Raw genomic sequence first — 22118 nt, 5'->3', positions numbered from 1 at the left:
CGAACATGAAACATGACGAACATGACGAACATGAAACATGACGAACATGAAACATGACGAACATGAAACATGACGAACATGACGAACATGACGAACATGAAACATGACGAACATGAAACATGACGAACATGAAACATGACGAACATGACGAACATGAAACATGACGAACATGAAACATGACGAACATGAAACATGACGAACATGACGAACATGAAACATGACGAACATGAAACATGACGAACATGACGAACATGAAACATGACGAACATGACGAACATGAAACATGACGAACATGACGAACATGAAACATGACGAACATGAAACATGACGAACATGAAACATGACGAACATGAAACATGACGAACATGAAACATGACGAACATGACGAACATGAAACATGACGAACATGAAACATGACGAACATGAAACATGACGTACATGACGAACATGAAACATGACGTACATGACGAACATGACGTACATGAAACATGACGAACATGACGAACATGAAACATGACGAACATGACGTACATGAAACATGACGAACATGAAACATGACGAACATGACGAACATGAAACATGACGAACATGACGAACATGAAACATGACGAACATGAAACATGACGTACATGAAACATGACGTACATGACGAACATGACGAACATGAAACATGACGAACATGAAACATGACGAACATGAAACATGACGTACATGACGAACATGACGAACATGAAACATGACGAACATGAAACATGACGAACATGACGTACATGACGAACATGAAACATGACGAACATGACGAACATGAAACATGACGTACATGAAACATGACGAACATGACGAACATGAAACATGACGAACATGAAACATGACATACATGACGAACATGAAACATGACGAACATGAAACATGACGAACATGAAACATGACGAACATGAAACATGACGAACATGACGAACATGAAACATGACGAACATGAAACCTGACGAACATGAAACATGACGAACATGACGAACATGAAACATGACGAACATGAAACATGACGAACATGAAACATGACGAACATGACGAACATGAAACATGACGAACATGAAACATGACGAACATGAAACATGACGAACATGACGAACATGAAACATGACGAACATGAAACATGACGAACATGAAACATGACGAACATGACGAACATGAAACATGACGAACATGAAACATGACGAACATGACGAACATGAAACATGACGAACATGAAACATGACGAACATGAAACATGACGAACATGACGAACATGAAACATGACGAACATGAAACATGACGAACATGAAACATGACGAACATGACGAACATGAAACATGACGAACATGAAACATGACGTACATGACGAACATGACGTACATGACGAACATGACGAACATGAAACATGACGAACATGAAACATGACGAACATGACGAACATGAAACATGACGAACATGAAACATGACGTACATGACGAACATGACGAACATGAAACATGACGAACATGAAACATGACGAACATGAAACATGACGAACATGAAACATGACTAACATGACGAACATGACGTACATGAAACATGACGAACATGAAACATGACTAACATGACGAACATGACGTACATGACGAACATGAAACATGACGTACATGACGAACATGACGAACATGAAACATGACGAACATGACGAACATGAAACATGACGAACATGAAACATGACGAACATGAAACATGACGAACATGACGAACATGAAACATGACGAACATGAAACATGACGAACATGAAACATGACGAACATGAAACATGACGAACATGACGAACATGAAACATGACGAACATGAAACATGACGAACATGACGTACATGACGAACATGACGTACATGACGTACATGACTAACATGACGAACATAACGTACATGACGAACATGAAACATGACGTACATGACGAACATGACGTACATGAAACATGACGAACATGACGAACATGACGAACATGAAACATGACGAACATGACGAACATGAAACATGACGAACATGACGAACATGAAACATGACGAACATGACGAACATGAAACATGACGAACATGACGAACATGACGAACATGAAACATGACGAACATGACGAACATGACGAACATGAAACATGACGAACATGACGAACATGAAACATGACGAACATGACGAACATGAAACATGACGAACATGACGAACATGAAACATGACGAACATGACGAACATGAAACATGACGAACATGACGAACATGAAACATGACGTACATGACGTACATGAAACATGACGAACATGACGAACATGACGAACATGAAACATGACGAACATGAAACATGACGAACATGACGTACATGAAACATGACGAACATGACGAACATGAAACATGACGTACATGACGTACATGAAACATGACGAACATGATGAACATGAAACATGACGAACATGACGAACATGACGTACATGACGAACATGAAACATGACGAACATGAAACATGACGAACATGAAACATGACGTACATGAAACATGACGAACATGAAACATGACGTACATGAAACATGACGAACATGACGTACATGAAACATGACGAACATGACGAACATGACGTACATGAAACATGACGAACATGACGAACATGAAACATGACGAACATGACGAACATGAAACATGACGAACATGAAACATGACGAACATGAAACATGACGAACATGAAACATGACGTACATGAAACATGACGAACATGAAACATGACGAACATGAAACATGACGAACATGACGAACATGACGTACATGAAACATGACGAACATGACGAACATGACGAACATGACGTACATGAAACATGACGAACATGACGAACATGAAACATGACGTACATGACGAACATGAAACATGACGAACATGAAACATGACGTACATGACGAACATGAAACATGACGTACATGAAACATGACGAACATGAAACATGACGAACATGAAACATGACGTACATGACGAACATGAAACATGACGAACATGAAACATGACGAACATGAAACATGACGTACATGACGAACATGAAACATGACGAACATGAAACATGACTAACATGACGAACATGAAACATGACGAACATGACGAACATGAAACATGACAAACATGAAACATGACGAACATGACGAACATGAAACATGACGAACATGAAACATGACGAACATGAAACATGACTAACATGACGAACATGAAACATGACGAACATGACGAACATGAAACATGACGAACATGAAACATGACGAACATGACGAACATGAAACATGACGAACATGACGAACATGAAACATGACGAACATGAAACATGACGTACATGAAACATGACGAACATGAAACATGACGAACATGACGAACATGAAACATGACGAACATGAAACATGACGTACATGACGTACATGAAACATGACGTACATGAAACATGACGTACATGAAACATGACGTACATGAAACATGACGAACATGAAACATGACGAACATGACGAACATGAAACATGACGAACATGAAACATGACGAACATGAAACATGACGTACATGACGAACATGAAACATGACGAACATGAAACATGACGAACATGAAACATGACGAACATGAAACATGACGTACATGACGAACATGAAACATGACGAACATGAAACATGACGAACATGAAACATGACGTACATGAAACATGACGAACATGAAACATGACGAACATGAAACATGACGAACATGACGAACATGAAACATGACGAACATGAAACATGACGAACATGACGAACATGAAACATGACGAACATGAAACATGACGAACATGAAACATGACGAACATGACGAACATGAAACATGACGAACATGAAACATGACGAACATGAAACATGACGAACATGAAACATGACGAACATGACGAACATGAAACATGACGAACATGAAACATGACGAACATGAAACATGACGAACATGAAACATGACGTACATGACGTACATGACGAACATGACGAACATGAAACATGACGAACATGAAACATGACGAACATGACGAACATGAAACATGACGGACATGAAACATGACGAACATGACGAACATGAAACATGACGGACATGAAACATGACGAACATGACGAACATGAAACATGACGAACATGAAACATGACGAACATGACGAACATGAAACATGACGAACATGAAACATGACGAACATGACGAACATGAAACATGACGAACATGAAACATGACGAACATGACGAACATGAAACATGACGAACATGAAACATGACGAACATGAAACATGACGAACATGACGAACATGAAACATGACGAACATGAAACATGACGAACATGACGAACATGAAACATGACGAACATGACGAACATGAAACATGACGAACATGACGAACATGAAACATGACGAACATGAAACATGACGAACATGACGTACATGACGAACATGAAACATGACGTACATGACGAACATGACGTACATGAAACATGACGAACATGAAACATGACGAACATGACGAACATGAAACATGACGAACATGACGTACATGACGAACATGAAACATGACGAACATGACGTACATGACGAACATGAAACATGACGAACATGACGAACATGAAACATGACGAACATGACGTACATGACGAACATGAAACATGACGAACATGACGTACATGACGAACATGAAACATGACGAACATGAAACATGACGAACATGAAACATGACGAACATGACGAACATGACGAACATGAAACATGACGAACATGAAACATGACGAACATGAAACATGACGAACATGACGAACATGAAACATGACGAACATGAAACATGACGAACATGACGAACATGAAACATGACGAACATGAAACATGACGAACATGACGAACATGAAACATGACGAACATGACGAACATGAAACATGACGAACATGACGTACATGACGAACATGAAACATGACGTACATGACGAACATGAAACATGACGAACATGAAACATGACGAACATGACGAACATGAAACATGACGAACATGACGTACATGACGAACATGAAACATGACGTACATGACGAACATGAAACATGACGAACATGAAACATGACGAACATGACGAACATGACGTACATGACGAACATGAAACATGACGAACATGACGTACATGACGAACATGAAACATGACGAACATGACGAACATGAAACATGACGAACATGAAACATGACGAACATGACGAACATGAAACATGACGAACATGAAACATGACGAACATGACGAACATGAAACATGACGAACATGAAACATGACGAACATGACGAACATGAAACATGACGAACATGACGAACATGAAACATGACGAACATGACGAACATGAAACATGACGAACATGAAACATGACGAACATGACGAACATGAAACATGACGAACATGACGAACATGAAACATGACGAACATGACGAACATGAAACATGACGAACATGAAACATGACGAACATGACGAACATGAAACATGACGAACATGACGTACATGACGAACATGAAACATGAAACATGACGAACATGAAACATGACGAACATGACGAACATGACGAACATGAAACATGACGAACATGACGAACATGAAACATGACGAACATGAAACACGACGAACATGAAACATGACGAACATGACGAACATGAAACATGACGAACATGACGAACATGAAACATGACGAACATGACGAACATGAAACATGACGAACATGTGACTTTATACATAATAAATATAAATATAAAGGAAACAGCTGATTGTAAACGAGTCAGAAAACACCGATCTGTCCTTTAATGACGTCACCTCGTTGTTTACGGCAGCGACTGTTTATCTGCTGATATGTTGAGATATACAACAACAATAACAACAACAACAACAACAACAGCAGCAGATGAAAATGAGCATCACTACGTTTTAAACTCATGGTTTTCTGGTGAAACGTGACCTCTGACAGCAACAGTCTTCATGTTCTCACTGTGAGTCTGTTTACTTTTCATCCACAGAAACGTTTACACCTCAGACAACAACAACAACAAACACTTTTTCTTTTTGCTGATGTTTCCTCTCAGGTTTTTAATGTGTAAATTAAAAATGTGAATAAAAACAGGACGACAAGTGAATCTGAACTGTTTTTATTTGACCTGTACAGATGATTTTTACCCTGCAGCTGCTGTCTGATGGCAGCGATGATGATGATGATGATGATGATGATGATGATGATGATGATGATGACTCCTGCAGAATGAGTTGTGTTGTCTCGGTGCTGATGTACAGTAAACTTTAGATGCTCTTCCTCAAATAAAACACAAATCGTCTGAATGTTTCTTTGACGTCTGACAGAAACTGTTGAAATGTTTGATTAGTGATCAGAATGATTGACGGACGGTCAGACGGTCGGAGACTCTCGTGTGTTTCTCGTCTCCAGTAAACTAAACCGCTTCAGTTTCTCTATTTTTCTATTTCATCTGCAGCTGCTGAATAAAGTCGTGTTATAAAACATCTGTTCAGATAAATGTTGATTCAGCTGTTAACAGCTGATAGTTTGTTAAACCTGCAGCAGTCTGAGGATTGATTATCAGTATCAGTCGCTCTTATCTTGAAATAAAGAGCAAACTATGATCAGTGTTGATGTTATTGGCTGAGTGCTGATCATGTGATGGGAGGTACACAAGGTGGGAATGTTGGGAGCATCCCAGCATGCACCAGGGCAACAGGTTCATGGTCAAAGGTCTCATGTTGTGTGTTAAACAGCGTTTCTACTGTTTATTCACAGTAAATGTGAAGAAAAACCAGAAGATGTAGCTTTAACTGCATCAGTGTGTTTCTGCAGATTAACAATCAGACTCTGTTGTCCCAGTGCATGCTGGGAGGGTTCCCAGTACACTCGTAACAGCAGTCACATGATCAGCCAATCATAGAAACACTGTGTGAAATTATGCAGAATAAAGTTTATAGTAATAAGATAATAATTATAATCTGATCTGTCAGTTCAGTTAAACTCAGTAAACTTTAAATTGTTCTTGAGGTTTAATTAGAATAAAACATAAAACCAGACAATAAAAACATCAACAGACGTCAGAAAGCTGCAGCTTCACTGAGTCTGAAGTTCAGTCAGACGGAGTCAACAGGCAGAACGGAGAGCAGATTATATTATATATAAAGATATTAATCCAGGAGGTGTTTGGGTTCAGCCTGTTCTTAAAGATGAAGAGGGAAGTGAAGAGTCCAGCTGACGGCGAGATGAACTGTGACCCTCTCGGCTCTCCGTACTCAGGGTGGTGTTGTGGTTCCAGGAGTCTGGCAGAGCGTAGTGAGCCGGACGGACTGTAGACCTGCAGGAGGAGCTGCTGCTGTCAGGGTTCAGAGGAGGAAGATGATCAGCTGATCAGGAAGAGCCAGTTAAAAAAAATACAAAAGAAAATGTACTAAAGTGTCTTCACAATAATAAACAAATGGCTCTTCAGTAACAAGGAAAGTGTATAAAGGAGGTTTTTTTTATGAAAATAAACACAATAAAAGCTGCAGGTGTTAAACTCATATATATCACTGATGCAGGTCTCCTCACTGAACCTCCAGTTAGAAAATACTAAACAGAGGAAAGAAGACTCAGAAGGACCTGAACAGACCACTTCCTGTCTGATAACATCGACTCTGTTTCATAAATAAACTTCAGCTGAAGCTTCGTGTCTTTTGGAGAACTGGCCTTCGAAGGGTTAACGTGCAGTTTGTTTAAACAGCATTCAGGCTCCACCTCTCCGCTCTCATTGGCCGAGTTCTGATGATAAAGGAGTTCAACTCCACCCATCTGTGTTTTCACAGTGGATCTGGTCTCTCAGAGTCCAGACCTCCAGACACCAGGACCTGCAGGATCTGATCCAGACCAGGAGCTCAAAGATGGGTGAGCTTCTTTCTTTTCTTTTCTTTTCTTTTCTTTCATGACTTTAATCCTCCCTTCATCACACGTCAGCAGCTGCTGTAAGCTGACATGTTCCTGGTGGAGTGTGGTGGGCTCAGGCTGCTCGTTGTTTGTGACCTTTGCTCTGTTTCCTGTCGTCCACTCGCTGCAGAGTCTCTAAAGGTGCATTCAGGAGCTTTTCAACCGTCTGTCTGTTTGCATTAAATCAACAGAAAGTTTCTTCAGGTTCAAACTGTTGCAGGAAAAGATTGAAACTCTGATGAAGCTGCTGTTTGTCAGATGTTCTTCTGTATTTTCATTTTATTCCTTTGTGGCAACAGAAGAGAGAAAAATAAAAAGTTTCTGGGACAAAACTTTGATACGAATTATCAGGAAAATATGAATTTCCTTTAAAGAAAAGCTCCATTAAAGCTCAGTTTACAGTTAAAGGTGCAGTAACGAGTCTAATCCAACACAATCTTTGTCAAATTCAGCAAATATCTGCTCACAGTCTGCTAGCTGTGTGTTCATACACAGTCCCGACTCTGTAAACAGGAAACAAAGTGGTTCAGACCGATCCAAACAACACTGCTCCAGCCAATCAGCAGAGAGATCATGTGATCCTGCAGCAAATCTAAATGTTCGACCTGCACAGACTCGTTTCTGTTGTGATGAATCAGTAACTTCTGATGTTACTGATGCATCTTCATCGTAGTCCGGTTCTTTACTATTGTTCTAATTATTATTTATATTTATTCATTATTATTAGGAATCCAACTGTTGCATCGTCACATCCTTGCTATGAACTATGGGTAATATTCCAAGCCAGCAGACCTTGACACCCTCAGACACTGTTGGTGACCTTTGACCTGTTGTTGTTGTGTTTTCTCAGCCAGCTGCTCAGGATGTGGACCAGGATACAGCAGCCCGCTGGACGCCATGAAGGGTGAGACGGTCTGTCGACCAACTGTCTGTCTGATCCGCAGCCTGCGTCTCACCAGCTGATCATCAATATGTGTTCACTGAATCACGTCTCTGCCGATGAGAGGCGTCCATGTTTGTTTAGTTTTCAGACATTTCTCTATTATTAAGTGATCTATTGTAGTGTTCAGACTTTTCATAGTCGTGATAACCGTGCTGATGGTGACATGAACGCAGCCTCGCAGGGCTGCAGGTGCATTTCCGTCCTCTCGTCTTTATTCACATTTTCAGTGAAGTGAAAGTGTAAAAGTTTGCAAATCGATAAAAACAGAATCATGAAACGTGACTTAAACGTCCACTTAAGCTTCTGATTTGTGATCTTTTGCTGTTTTTCTGGAAACGTTGAAGTTTTGAAACGTATCTTCAGTCTGGTTGTTTTCTTGCTGCAGGTCCTCGGGAGGAGATCGTCTACCTGCCCTGCATCTACCGCAACACCGACACCCTGAAACCCGACTACCTGGCCACCGTGGACGTCGACCCCAAATCGCCCACCTACTGTCAGGTACGACGAGTCTCCTCCTGCTGCTCACCTTCTTCTTCTGCTCCGGTTTATCGTCATGTCTTTGTTCTCCCATCGGCTCTGTCCTCCTGCTGGATCAGGTTTCCACTTCTTCTTCTTCTTCTTCTTCTTCTTCTTCTTCTTCTGGTTGTTTCTGTTTCTACCTGCAGAATCTTTCTGAATTCTCTCTCCTTCTTGTGTTCTTAAATCTTAAACAGTCTTTTAAATCAACAGAATCTGGATGAAGTTTTTTTCCAGATTTGTTTGTATAAATAAACTCTCTACTTTGACCCTAACGTGACCTTTAACCTCTCCCTCGCAGGTCATCCACCGGTTATCGATGCCGAACCTTCGTGACGAGCTGCACCACTCCGGCTGGAACGCCTGCAGCAGCTGCTTCGACGACGCCTCCAAGAAACGAAACCGCCTGATTCTGCCGTCGCTCATCTCCTCCAGAGTCTACGTGATCGACGTCGGGACGAACGCCAGAGAGCCACGAATCCACAAGGTACCGACAGCACGCCGCCGACACTCAGTCACACCTCAGGGCAACACGTCGGGCACGTCCAGGTGTGTTATAGAGGTCTGATTATCAGGTGTCTGCTAACATGTTACAGACAGACTGCAAAGAGAGTTTATTAAAGCTCCAGAAGGTTCATCTGGTCCCGACACTCGCTTACACAAATATCTGCTTTAAATTTGGAGAAATTACTCTGAGAGCAGAAACAGGAAAAGAGAAAACTGTGAGAAAACAGTAGGAGGAGGAGGAGGAGGAGGAGGAGGAGGAGGAGGGTTCATCCTGAGTTCACACTGCATGATAAACAACTTCACAGCTGTTCTTTAACAAAATTGAAATATTTAAAAGACATTTGACTTGCTGCTGATGCAGGAAATGAAAACTCTTCCCGTGTTGGCAGTTTGCTGAGTCACTGTTTAATCATCAACAGTCAGTTCTCAGTTCTCCTCAGACACTTTGGTAAAACACTGAAGACTTTTGGTTGCTGGTTTCCTCCCAGTCTGAGTTCATTCTCCTCTGCTGGAAAACCCAGATTGTTTCCTTCAGGTTGGGAGTGAGTCTCTGCTCCAAGTGAAGGAGTTTAAGTATCTCAGGGTCGTGACCAATAACAGACAAAAACAACAGCTGCAATTCCAGTTTCAGTGTTTCAGCTGTAACAGCTGCATATTTGTCCCTGTGGAGCAGCATGGAGATTAGTTAGTTGTGGACCTCTGTGAATTTTGCTGCAGAACTGAGTCTACTGCTGACCTCACTGTCTGATTCTGCCCCCGCTGGTCATGTGCTGGATTGCATCTTATGGACACGTAGTGTTAATGTCTGAGGACCTGCACAGCCATGCGAGGTAGCCATGATGCAAGCAAAGCAGTCTAAGATGGAGCCGCAGATCAACAGGCGGATTGCAGTGATGTGGACTCTGTACTAGACTGCGGTGGTTCAGTAGGAGTTGATCTTGAAAGTGAAGCTCTGGATTCAACAGTGGATTTCTATTCCAGTCCTCAGCTATGGTCCTGGTCTCTGAGTAGTGACTGAGAAAGAACCATTACTCCTTCACATTGAAGAGAGTTGTCATCTCCTGAATGCCTCTTTGTGGATATATTCTGGACATGTCAGACTGGAAGGAGACCCTGAGCAAACCCAGAACATGCTGTAGGGATTATACATCCCATCAGACCAGGGAACACCTCAGGATCCTCCAGGAGGAGCTGAAGGACCTGGCTGAGGAGAATGATGTATGGGCTACTTTGGTACCCAGACCTGGATAAGTAGCAGAAGATGGATGGAGCATGTTGTGACTTCTGTTTTAAAGAGTACTTTATAAATCATTGGTGGGTTTATTTGCGGATGTGTTGTGTCCTCAGATGGTGGAGCCTGTGGATCTGTACTGGAAGTGCGGCCTGGCGAACCCTCACACCAGCCACTGTCTGGGCAGCGGTCAGATCATGATCAGCTGCATGGGAGACCCGTCAGGCAACGGCAAAGGTGAGACCACCAAAAGACTGAACCAACTGTGCAGACATTATAATAAACACAAGGAGTAACGGATTGTTTCAGGAACATCAAACACTGTGGGGACCCTCCTGTTAGTTTGACCTGCAGCCTCCAGTAGACAGTTTCAGGTAGTGCAGCTGTGAACTCACTGTCATACCTGATGTTATCTTCTCAGGTGGTTTTGTGCTGCTGGACGGTGAGACGTTCGAGGTGGTTGGTAACTGGGAACACCCGGGTGAAGCGGCGCCCTTCGGCTATGACTTCTGGTACCAACCTCGACACAATGTGATGATCAGCACCGAATGGGGGGCGCCCAAAGCTCTGGTTGATGGTTTTAATCCTGCCCACATCAAAGATGGTGAGTCAGAATTTTTTCCTTCTTGTGTCTTCTTACCTTTCACTCCTCTGATGTCACAGAAATCTTACTGGGTACTTTCATCCCTGACCCTGTAGGTTCTGACCCCAGTAAGACTCAGGGGTTTTAGGTTCTATATAATAAACTGAAGTTGACATTCTCATCCCAGACTCTAGACTTTAGTCAATACCATAGTGTCCTGGGTTTCTTTTCCAGTAAGGGTCCAGTTAGTACTGCATTGTTCCAGGTTTTGATCCCAGTAAGACTCCAGTCAGTAAATCAGGCTTTTAGGTTCTGATCCCAGTAAAACAACAGTCAGTATTTGGATTTCTTGGTTCTGATTCCACTAAGATAACCCCAATGCTACTGAGGGATACATAGTATGGCCTTTGTGGGGAACCATTGTCAGATTCTACAAAACACCAATCAGTACCACAGGGTTCTGATCCCAGTAAGACTCAAGTCCTGACAGCAGGATTTAAGGTTCCTATCCCAGTAAGTTTCCAGTGAGTAACACAAGGTTCTAGTTTCTGATCCTCGTCAGACTCCAGCCAGTAACACGGGTTTCAAGGATCTGATTCCAGTAAGACTTTAGTTGGTATTACAGGGTTCAGATTCCAGAAAGACTCCAGTCCTTTCAGCAGGTTCTCCAGTGAGAAACACATGGTTCTAGGTTCTGATCCAGGTTCTCTGGACTCTCAGCTGTGCCTTTGGATGAAACTCAAACTTCAGCTCACAAGAGTTTGTTGTTGTCCCAGGTCACTACGGCACCTGCCTCCATGTTTGGGACTGGACCTCCCACAAGAAGCTGCAGACACTCGATCTAGGCGAAGAAGGCGCTATTCCCCTCGAAGTCCGGTTCCTCCACAACCCCGACGCTACTGAAGGCTACGTGGGATGTGCTCTGCGGGGAACCGTGTTCAGATTCTACAAAACACCAGTCAGTACAACATGGTTGTGATCCCAGTAAGAGTCCAGTCAGTGAACACCAGTCAGTGTGTTTCTGGATGATGAGGAATGAACTGTCTGTTTTTGGCCTGTGTGTTTATTGTGTTCTGGTTGATCAGTGATCAGTTGGATTCTGCTCTGGAGAGAAGGAGGACTGCCTGAAATAAAGGGCTAGAAACTAGATAACCCTGAACTTTAGACTGTTTCAGCAGGCAGGTGAGACAGGTACGTCACCGCAGGTACGTCACCGCAGGTACGTCACCGCAGGTACGTCACCGCAGGTACGTCACCGCAGGTACGTCACCGCAGGTACGTTTGGATGTTCAGTTCAGTTCAGACTTTATTAAGACACAACTCATGGGCAGTCCATAGCACAATAAAATACAAGATAAGAAAGAAACAAACAATATCTAAAATAGAAAAACAAACACAACAACAACAAATAGGCATTCTACAATGATCAGACATTTGCATTTAGGCAAGAACGCCAACCGTTCCACGTTCTAGACGAGAACCTGACAGAACTCAGCTCAGAGTTGGTTAAAGCTGAAATAAAATACATCTATATATAAGGTTTCATATTACAGCAGAGCAGGTGGGTTCACCAACATTAACAAACAGTCGGCTTTAAGCAGCAACTTCATACTGTCATTAAAAGCCACTGTGAGTCTCTGCATGCTGCCTTTTCTGCAGCAGCACCACAGGTGGGCAGAATATAGTGGACCACAACAAGCTGTAAACAGAGACGTCTCCACAATCACTGAACACAAACTAAATTTACGGACAAAACACCGCCCTGTTGAATCAAACTGTTCACATGGAACAGAGCAGATACAGAATTTCCCCATTTAAAGGTTCTGTAAGTAGGAATCAGAAATTCCTTCTCATTAGTGACATCTGCGGCCGTTAAATGAGCTGCAGTCAACATGCTGCTGTTCACAGTGTGAGACTGTTGCAGATGACGTCTTTTTCCTGGCTTACACTTCCCAGTCTCACTCGGCTCCCTGCACCAGAACCTGACCCGACCCACAAACCACAAACCACCAACTTTTTTTTTACCATGTTTACTAAACCCCGGCAGGCTCAGTGAGCTGCAGCCGGGCAGCAACACGCTGTGGGTTTGTTGTGAAATGTGTGTTTATTACAACCTTTGGACACCAACAGAAGGGTTTGGCTATGTTCTGCTATCACTCTGGAGCTCGTCTTCTGCTCCTCTGGTGATGAAATCATGTTGTTTTAGCTCTGTGTGCTCGGGAGTGGGCGACTGGCATTGCAGGGTGTTTTGTTGTGAAATGTGTAGCGGTTGATGGAAGCAGCTAGCTGTTTCATTAGCTGGAGAGTTAATATCTGCAGTGTGTTTCTAGTCAGATAGCATCGTTTTTGTTGTGTTGTGGTGTCGTTATGCCGGTTGTTTGTTGACGTTAGCGGGAGAGACGCGAGGCATTCGAGAGCGCGCAAAAACGTCTCTTCTGTTGAATTTTCTCTGAAAATCCGGCCGGATCCTTCACATATAAATCAGTCCACAGACTGTTAAAACAACCATTTATTTATGTTACATTACTACCTGTTCACCATCACAAACCTTTAATTCACATCGTCTGATGAGAAAACCAGAAAACCAGGATTCTAAGTGGAAATCTAGGAACCCCTCTTTGATATAATTTGTTAAATAGTTTTTCATGGTTTACACAGTCAAAGGCTTTAGAGGCATCAATAAAACATAAAAATTGTGGAATTTCGCCCATTGTATTTATCTTAATATAAAGCAAAAATATACATATCAGTGCCATATTTACTTGTTGTGTTGTTGTTGTTGTGTGTTAAAGTTCTCTCCAGCTGTCTGGACAGATTGCTGCTCAGGCTACAGGCCTGTAAATCTCTCAGCTGTTTAGTTTACCAGCTTTATGTTTAATGACAGGTACTAGTATAACAGCTAAAATAGAGTCAGGTAGAATACCATGCACTAATAACCGAGTAGTTTTACTAGCAAGCTTTAAATGTTCAGCAGTTATATTATTTATACCAGATGCCTTTTATCTCCCAGCTTCATAACAGCATTTTGGACTTCCTGTGGGGTAAGAATCACATCCTCAGTGTTATCTGTGTTGCCCAGTATAAACCAGTTGAACAGACCATAGTAATGTTTCTGCTGACACTTACTTCATCAATATTGGATGGCAGCGATGTTTTACAGTTATTCATGATTCTGACTTCTTTCCAGAAATCATTAAGACTATTATTTTGCAACTTTCTCACAAGTGAGTCAGACCTCATTGTATTCTCATTCCTTTTAATAAGCTGAAGGGCGTATTTAAAATAGATTTGTTTATTTCTACCTGATTCAGGCTTTACTTTAAAAGCTCTTCTAGCTTCAGCATGAAGCTCTTTTACAGTCATTCTAACCTTATGTTTATAAAAAGGCCTTCTGGAGATGAGGACAGATTCCACAATAGAATCATACATCAGCATCTTTTGGTGGTTCAGTACATCCCAACAAGGTGTCCAAAACATATTCCTTAAGATCCTCCTGTTGAATTAGAGCAGTGTCATTTCCCTGCACTCGTGTTGCTGTCGACAGACAGTAACACGCGTATATTGCTTAAATTAACAACGTAGAAAAGGGTATATGGTCAGTATTGGCCAGATCATAATTAATCTCCATGTGCATCAGCTGTGCATACGCAGGATCAAACCACCATCAGAGCAAAACTGTATGAAGTGATTAATAAATAAAGAATTAACATCAGAGACATCAGCATTCATATCTCCAACAACATAGATGCAGGTGAATAAATCCTCAATAAAAGACATGACACGTGTTGATCTACTGAGATATTCCCCGACACTCATAGGGTGTATAAATGATCTGAATGATCCAGCTGATCATATTTCTTATTCTATAAAATAGCAACTCCCCCGTTACGTCTCTGCTGCTGATATCCAGCGATCCATAGCCGCAGTTGCCGCCCCCACGTTCTCTTTCACCCTCGTCAAGCTAGAAACTTCTCCGCTCACCCGCTCCGGTCTGCGCAGCAGCGCTGAGTCGTCCAGACAGGTGGACGCTCATCCAAGTAGTGCGAAACAAACCTGCGAATGTTTTCTCTGCACTCATTAAACACTTTCAAACACGCCATCCAGCAAAACCAGCAAAACAGTTTCATCGTGGTTTAATGTCCTCGTTACGACAACAAGAAAGTTCAAAAGCTCGTCTTCCATTATCACCTCCATCAGCCGCCATCTTGGTTTCAAATATCTTCATAATGGATGAAACGCTGACAGATTCAGTGTTTGTGTCCACAGAGAGGAGACTGGGCTGCAGAGAAGGTCATCAGTGTTCCCAGCAAGAAGGTGGAGGGATGGATGCTGCCCGAGATGCCTGGTGAGTCTACCTGTCTACCTGTCTGTCTGTCTACCTGTCTACCTGTCTGTCTACCTGTCTACCTGTCTGACTGTCTGTCTGACTGTCTGTCTGACTGTCTGTCTGACTGTCTGTCTGACTGACTGTCTGTCTGACTTTTTGACTGGTTACCTGTCTGTCTGCGCAGGTCTTATCACAGACATCCTGATCTCATTGGACGACCGTTTTCTGTACTTCAGTAATTGGCTGCACGGTGACATCAGACAGTATGACATCACAGACAGGAGGAACCCGCGATTGGTCGGCCAGGTCTGATGCTGCGACACCTTTTCAGAGATGATGTCGAACAGGTGAAGCCTCAGAGTGAGACAGTTCACCTGTCTGTCTGTTCCAGGTGTTTCTGGGAGGAAGTATCATCAGTGGCGGACCAGTCAGAGTCCTGGAAGACCCGGAGAACCAGCCGCAGCCCCGCCCACGCATCATCCAGGTACCACAGACAGGAGGCAGTGAGACAGGAGAGAGGAGAGAGTGAGACAGGAGGCCGTGAGACAGGGGGCAGTGAGACAGGAGGCAGTGAGACAGGAGGCAGTGAGACAGGAGGCCGTGAGACAGGGAGCAGTGAGACAGGAGGCAGTGAGACAGGAGGCAGTGAGACAGGAGGCAGTGAGACAGGGGGCCGTGAGTCAGGGGGCAGTGAGACAGGAGGCCGTGAGTCAGGGGGCAGTGAGACAGGAGGCCGTGAGACAGGGAGCAGTGAGACAGGAGAGAGTGAGACAGGGGGCAGTGAGCCAGGGAGCAGTGAGACAGGAGGCAGTGAGACAGGGGGCCGTGAGTCAGGAGGCAGTGAGACAGGGGGCAGTGAGACAGGGGGCAATGAGACAGGAGAGAGTGAGACAGGGGGCAGTGAGACAGGGAGCAGTGAGACAGGGAGCAGTGAGACAGGGGGCAGTGAGACAGGAGGCAGTGAGACAGGGGGCAGTGAGACAGGGGGCAGTGAGACAGGGGGCAGTGAGACAGGAGGCAGTGAGACAGGGGGCAGTGAGACAGGGGGCAGTGAGACAGGGGGCAGTGAGACAGGAGGCAGTGAGACAGGGGGCAGTGAGACAGGGGGCAATGAGACAGGAGAGAGTGAGACAGGGGGCAGTGAGACAGGGAGCAGTGAGACAGGGAGCAGTGAGACAGGGGGCAGTGAGACAGGAGGCAGTGAGACAGGGGGCAGTGAGACAGGGGGCAGTGAGACAGGGGGCAGTGAGACAGGAGGCAGTGAGACAGGAAACTTCAATATGGCAATAAACACACTCAGAGGAAAAGCAGCATTAAAAACTTAAAAAACAAAAGTTACTCAACATAAACATTCACAAAACCCCCTAAACCCCTAAACCCCTAAACCCCTAAACCCCTAAACCCCTAAACCCCTAAACCTCTAAACCCCTAAACCTCTAAACCCCTAAACCTCTAAACCCCTAAACCCCTAAACCCCTAAACCCCTAAACCTCTAAACCCCTAAACCTCTAAACCCCTAAACCTCTAAACCCCTAAACCTCTAAACCCCTAAACCCCTAAACCTCTAAACCCCTAAACCCCTAAACCCCTAAACCCCTAAACCCCTAAACCTCTAAACCCCTAAACCTCTAAACCCCTAAACCCCTAAACCCCTAAACCCCTAAACCCCTAAACCCCTAAACCCCTAAACCTCTAAACCTCTAAACCCCTAAACCCCTAAACCTCTAAACCCCTAAACCTCTAAACCTCTAAACCTCTAAACCCCTAAACCCCTAAACCTCTAAACCTCTAAACCCCTAAACCTCTAAACCTCTAAACCCCTAAACCTCTAAACCCCTAAACCCCTAAACCTCTAAACCTCTAAACCCCTAAACCTCTAAACCCCTAAACCTCTAAACCCCTAAACCTCTAAACCTCTACACCTCTAAACCCCTAAACCTCTAACCCCTAATCCTAACCCCCTAAACCCCTAAACCTCTAAACCCCTAAACCTCTAACCCCTAAACCTCTAAACCCCTAATCCTTACCCCCTAAACCCCTAAACCTCTAAACCCCTAAACCTCTAACCCCTAAACCTCTAACCCCTAATCCTTACCCCCTAACCCCCTAAACCCTTAAACCTCTAAACCCCCCTAACCCCTAAACCCCCTAAATCCCTAAACCTCTAAACCCCTAAACCCCTAAACCCCTAAACCTCTAAACCCCTAAACCCCCCTAAACCTCTAAACCTCTAAACCTCTAAACCCCTAAACCCCTAAACCTCTAAACCCCTAAACCCCCCTAAACCTCTAAACCTCTAAACCCCTAACCCCTAAACCTCTAAACCCCTAACCCCTAACCCCTAACCCCCCTAACACCCTAACCCCCCTAGCCCCTAACCCTTAAACCCCCTAAAACCCTAACCCCCCTAACCCCCTAACCCCTAAATCCCCAGCCTGAGGACTCGCATCAGGATCACATCTGGATCTGTATGTTTACTATCTCTCACTCTCCACCTGTCTGTCTCTCCACCTGTCTCTCTCTCCACCTGTCTGTCTGTCTCTCCACCTGTCTGTCTCTCTCTCCACCTGTCTGTCTGTCTCTCCACCTGTCTGTCTCTCCACCTGTCTGTCTATCTCTCCACCTGTCTGTCTATCTCTCCACCTGTCTGTCTCTCCACCTGTCTGTCTATCTCTCCACCTGTCTGTCTATCTCTCCACCTGTCTGTCTCTCCACCTGTCTGTCTATCTCTCCACCTGTCTGTCTCTCCACCTGTCTGTCTGTCTCTCCACCTGTCTGTCTCTCCACCTGTCTGTCTGTCTCTCCACCTGTCTGTCTGTCTCTCCACCTGTCTGTCTGCCAGGGGAAGCGTGTACCTGGAGGTCCTCAGATGTTACAGTTGAGTTTGGACGGTTTGAGACTTTATGTGACGACGTCTCTGTACAGCGGCTGGGACAAACAGTTCTACCCCGACATGCTGCGGTCAGTACTCACTACTGCAATACTACTGCAGTACTACTGCAATACTACTGCAGTACTAATACCACTGCAGTACTAATACTACTGCAGTACTACTGCAATACTACTGCAGTACTAATACTACTGCAGTACTACTGCAATACTACTGCAGTACTAATACCACTGCAGTACTAATACTACTGCAGTACTACTGCAATACTACTGCAGTACTACTACTACTGCAATACTACTGCAGTACTGCTGCAATACTAATACTACTGCAGTACTAATACTACTGCAATACTACTGCAGTACTAATACTACTGCAGTACTACTCATACTACTGCAATACTAATACCACTGCAGTACTACTGTAATACTACTGCAATACTAATACTACTGCAGTACTACTGTAATACTACTGCAGTACTACTCATACTACTGCAGTACTACTGCAGTACTACTCATACTACTGCAGTACTACTGTAATACTACACATACTACTGCAGCACTACTACTACTGATAGTACTGCTGTAATACTACTGATAGTACTGCTGTAATACTACTGATAGTACTACTGTAATACTACTGATAGTACTGCTGTAATACTACTGCAGTACTACTGTAATACTACTCATACTACTGCAGCACTACTACTACTGATAGTACTACTGTAATACTACTGCAGTACTACTACTACTGATAGTACTACTGTAATACTACTGATAGTACTGCTGTAATGCTACTGATAGTACTGCTGTAATACTACTGATAGTACTACTGTAATACTACTGATAGTACTGCTGTAATACTACTGCAGTACTACTGTAATACTACTCATACTACTGCAGCACTACTACTACTGATAGTACTACTGTAATACTACTGCAGTACTACTACTACTGATAGTACTACTGTAATACTACTGATAGTACTGCTGTAATACTACTGATAGTACTGCTGATATTTCTAACATAAACTGTAACTATAATCAAAGTACTCGGCCAAAAGTATGTGGACAGTTTGATCAGGTTTTCTCTCTGTGCAGATAAAACATTACATAATACTTTAATATATATATTATTTTATATAATACTTTAATATATATATATTATTATTATTATTATATAATACTTTAATATATATTATTATTATTATTATTATATAATACTTTAATATATATATTATTATTATTATATAATACTGTTTATTAATGTGTTCATTGATTAAGCCGTTAGTCTTAATTACAGCATCATTAATGGGTCATTGAGGTTGATTGAAGTTCTGTGTGAATGTTTCAGAGAGGGTTCAGTGATGATGCAGATCGATGTGGACTCTGTGAACGGGGGTCTGTCCCTCAATGAAAACTTCCTGGTGGACTTCGGTAAAGAGCCGGACGGTCCGGCGCTCGCCCACGAGCTGAGATACCCGGGAGGAGACTGTACGTCCGACATCTGGCTGTGAAACCTCACTAACAGTCTCGTTTAGAGAAATAAAGTTTAAATTCCACTTCAGCAGATTAATCAGGTAATAATCAATAATCACATCAGCATTTAACACATTAACCTTCATCATCGCATTCATCACTGCCTCCAAATCACTTTTATTTCACCTTTACAGTTTCTGAAGGACGGTACAGTCAAATCAAACTTTATTAGTATTGCACCTTTCATACAACTTATTGTTATTTAAAGTGCTTTACAGCGACTGACCAACTAATGAAATCCAATAAATCATCATTATAATCACTTTTCAAAATAAAACAATTCAGTAGAATCAAACTAAATAAAATGAGGAAGGGAGTAGAATAAAATAACACAATAAAATCATATGAAAACGTTATTTTAGAGGTGAATCATGTTGTCAGTGTGTTTAAATACACGTCTGCTGTCTGGCTGGTTCATCAGAGAAAACCTCACATGTTTTCCTTTTATTGTGAAATTTAAATGTAAAATTAATTTTGTGTTTTTAACAACAAAACAAACAAAAATAAAAACATTCCTGCTGAATAAACAAGTGTTGATGTTACATTTAAAAGAAAACTCGACTGTTTCTGGAAATTATAGATTATAGTTATAGTTTGACTGTAAATTTTAAAAAAATCTAAATAAAAACATGAACTATAAACTTATAGAAACTCAACAATATGCAGATAAAACATATTATAAGCAAAGTAAAACAAACTGGTGACATTAATAACAGGTGCCGCTGCATCACATCCTATAATAATAATAATAATAATAATAATAATAATAATAATAATTAACAGCACAAATATAAACAGTGAAGACAGTTTAAAGTGAACTCGTCTCTGCTGTCTGATCCTCTTGAAGACTTTCCCTCCATCTGATTTATGACTAATAATTAACTAATAACATCGATTAAACACACAAACTGACTCTGTTGCAGACAGACAGATTAAATAAGATTGTTAATAATAATAAAGTCAACCTGTAAACTGTGTTTCGTTCATAAAGATGCATCGAACAGACGCTGAATGTTCCGTTAAACAGACCCGGTGTGAGTTCACGCTGCTTCACCTGTGCAGGTGTGAATGTTCGTCTGTGTTCATCCTTCAGTCTGTTGTTGTTGTTTAACTGTTTCCTGTCCGCCTGCCGTCAAACTGTTCACACTCATGATGACGTTGAAATAAAGTTTGTCTGAAGCGTCGTCTGTCTGAGTCATTTAAAGGCAGATTCCAACAATTTACTGACAGGAAACATGTTTCAGCCTGAGAGACACAAACACGACGTAGAGAACGAACCAGTCATCAGACTGACGAGTTTAAATGTTTCTGTCTGAAGCTTCATAGAAAGTCTTCAAGTCAGATCAGTCTTTGTTTTAATGCATAAAGTCAGTGTATGAACTGAATCTGGGCACAGACATGTTTTACATTTAGACATAAAAATGTTTGGTTTTGGCCCCTCATGCATGTCAACGGGTGGACAAAATATTAGGAACACTCCTGTACATCAGCAGCACCGACTACCAGCTCAATAATAAACATCAAGTAGAATTATCACCTTTCTGAGGCTGTAGAAGCTTCATGACAGTAGAGACAGTAGAGTTCATGACAGTCAAGACAGTAG

General features: G+C 42.5%; 1 protein-coding gene across 1 annotated transcript; it reads left to right on the top strand.

The window, feature by feature from the left end:
* Positions 1 to 7698: 7698 nt before the first annotated feature.
* Positions 7699 to 21699, top strand: selenbp1 (selenium binding protein 1). The gene is made up of 12 exons (XM_044359440.1): positions 7699 to 7945; positions 8835 to 8888; positions 9313 to 9425; positions 9745 to 9930; positions 11298 to 11418; positions 11603 to 11785; positions 12541 to 12722; positions 16031 to 16109; positions 16276 to 16397; positions 16483 to 16575; positions 18934 to 19052; positions 20331 to 21699. The coding sequence occupies exons 1-12, from the start codon at positions 7942 to 7944 to the stop codon at positions 20491 to 20493; spliced, it is 1419 nt and encodes a 472-aa protein (XP_044215375.1). The 5' UTR covers positions 7699 to 7941; the 3' UTR covers positions 20494 to 21699.
* The last annotated feature ends 419 nt before the right edge of the window (positions 21700 to 22118 follow it).

Source organism: Thunnus albacares, chromosome 8 (assembly GCF_914725855.1).
Source record: "Thunnus albacares chromosome 8, fThuAlb1.1, whole genome shotgun sequence".
NCBI classification, from domain to species: Eukaryota; Metazoa; Chordata; class Actinopteri; order Scombriformes; family Scombridae; genus Thunnus; species Thunnus albacares.
The sequence above is the reverse complement of the archived record's forward strand: the minus strand, read 5'-3'. Positions and strand labels throughout refer to the sequence as shown.

What these genes read in the sequence shown, in the direction of transcription:
- selenbp1 (XM_044359440.1), top strand. An exon ending in GAGAGCCACGAATCCACAAG is followed by an intron (nt 9,931 to 11,297) that starts GTACCGACAGCA and finishes TTGTGTCCTCAG; the next exon opens with ATGGTGGAGCCTGTGGATCT. An exon ending in CCCGTCAGGCAACGGCAAAG is followed by an intron (nt 11,419 to 11,602) that starts GTGAGACCACCA and finishes TTATCTTCTCAG; the next exon opens with GTGGTTTTGTGCTGCTGGAC.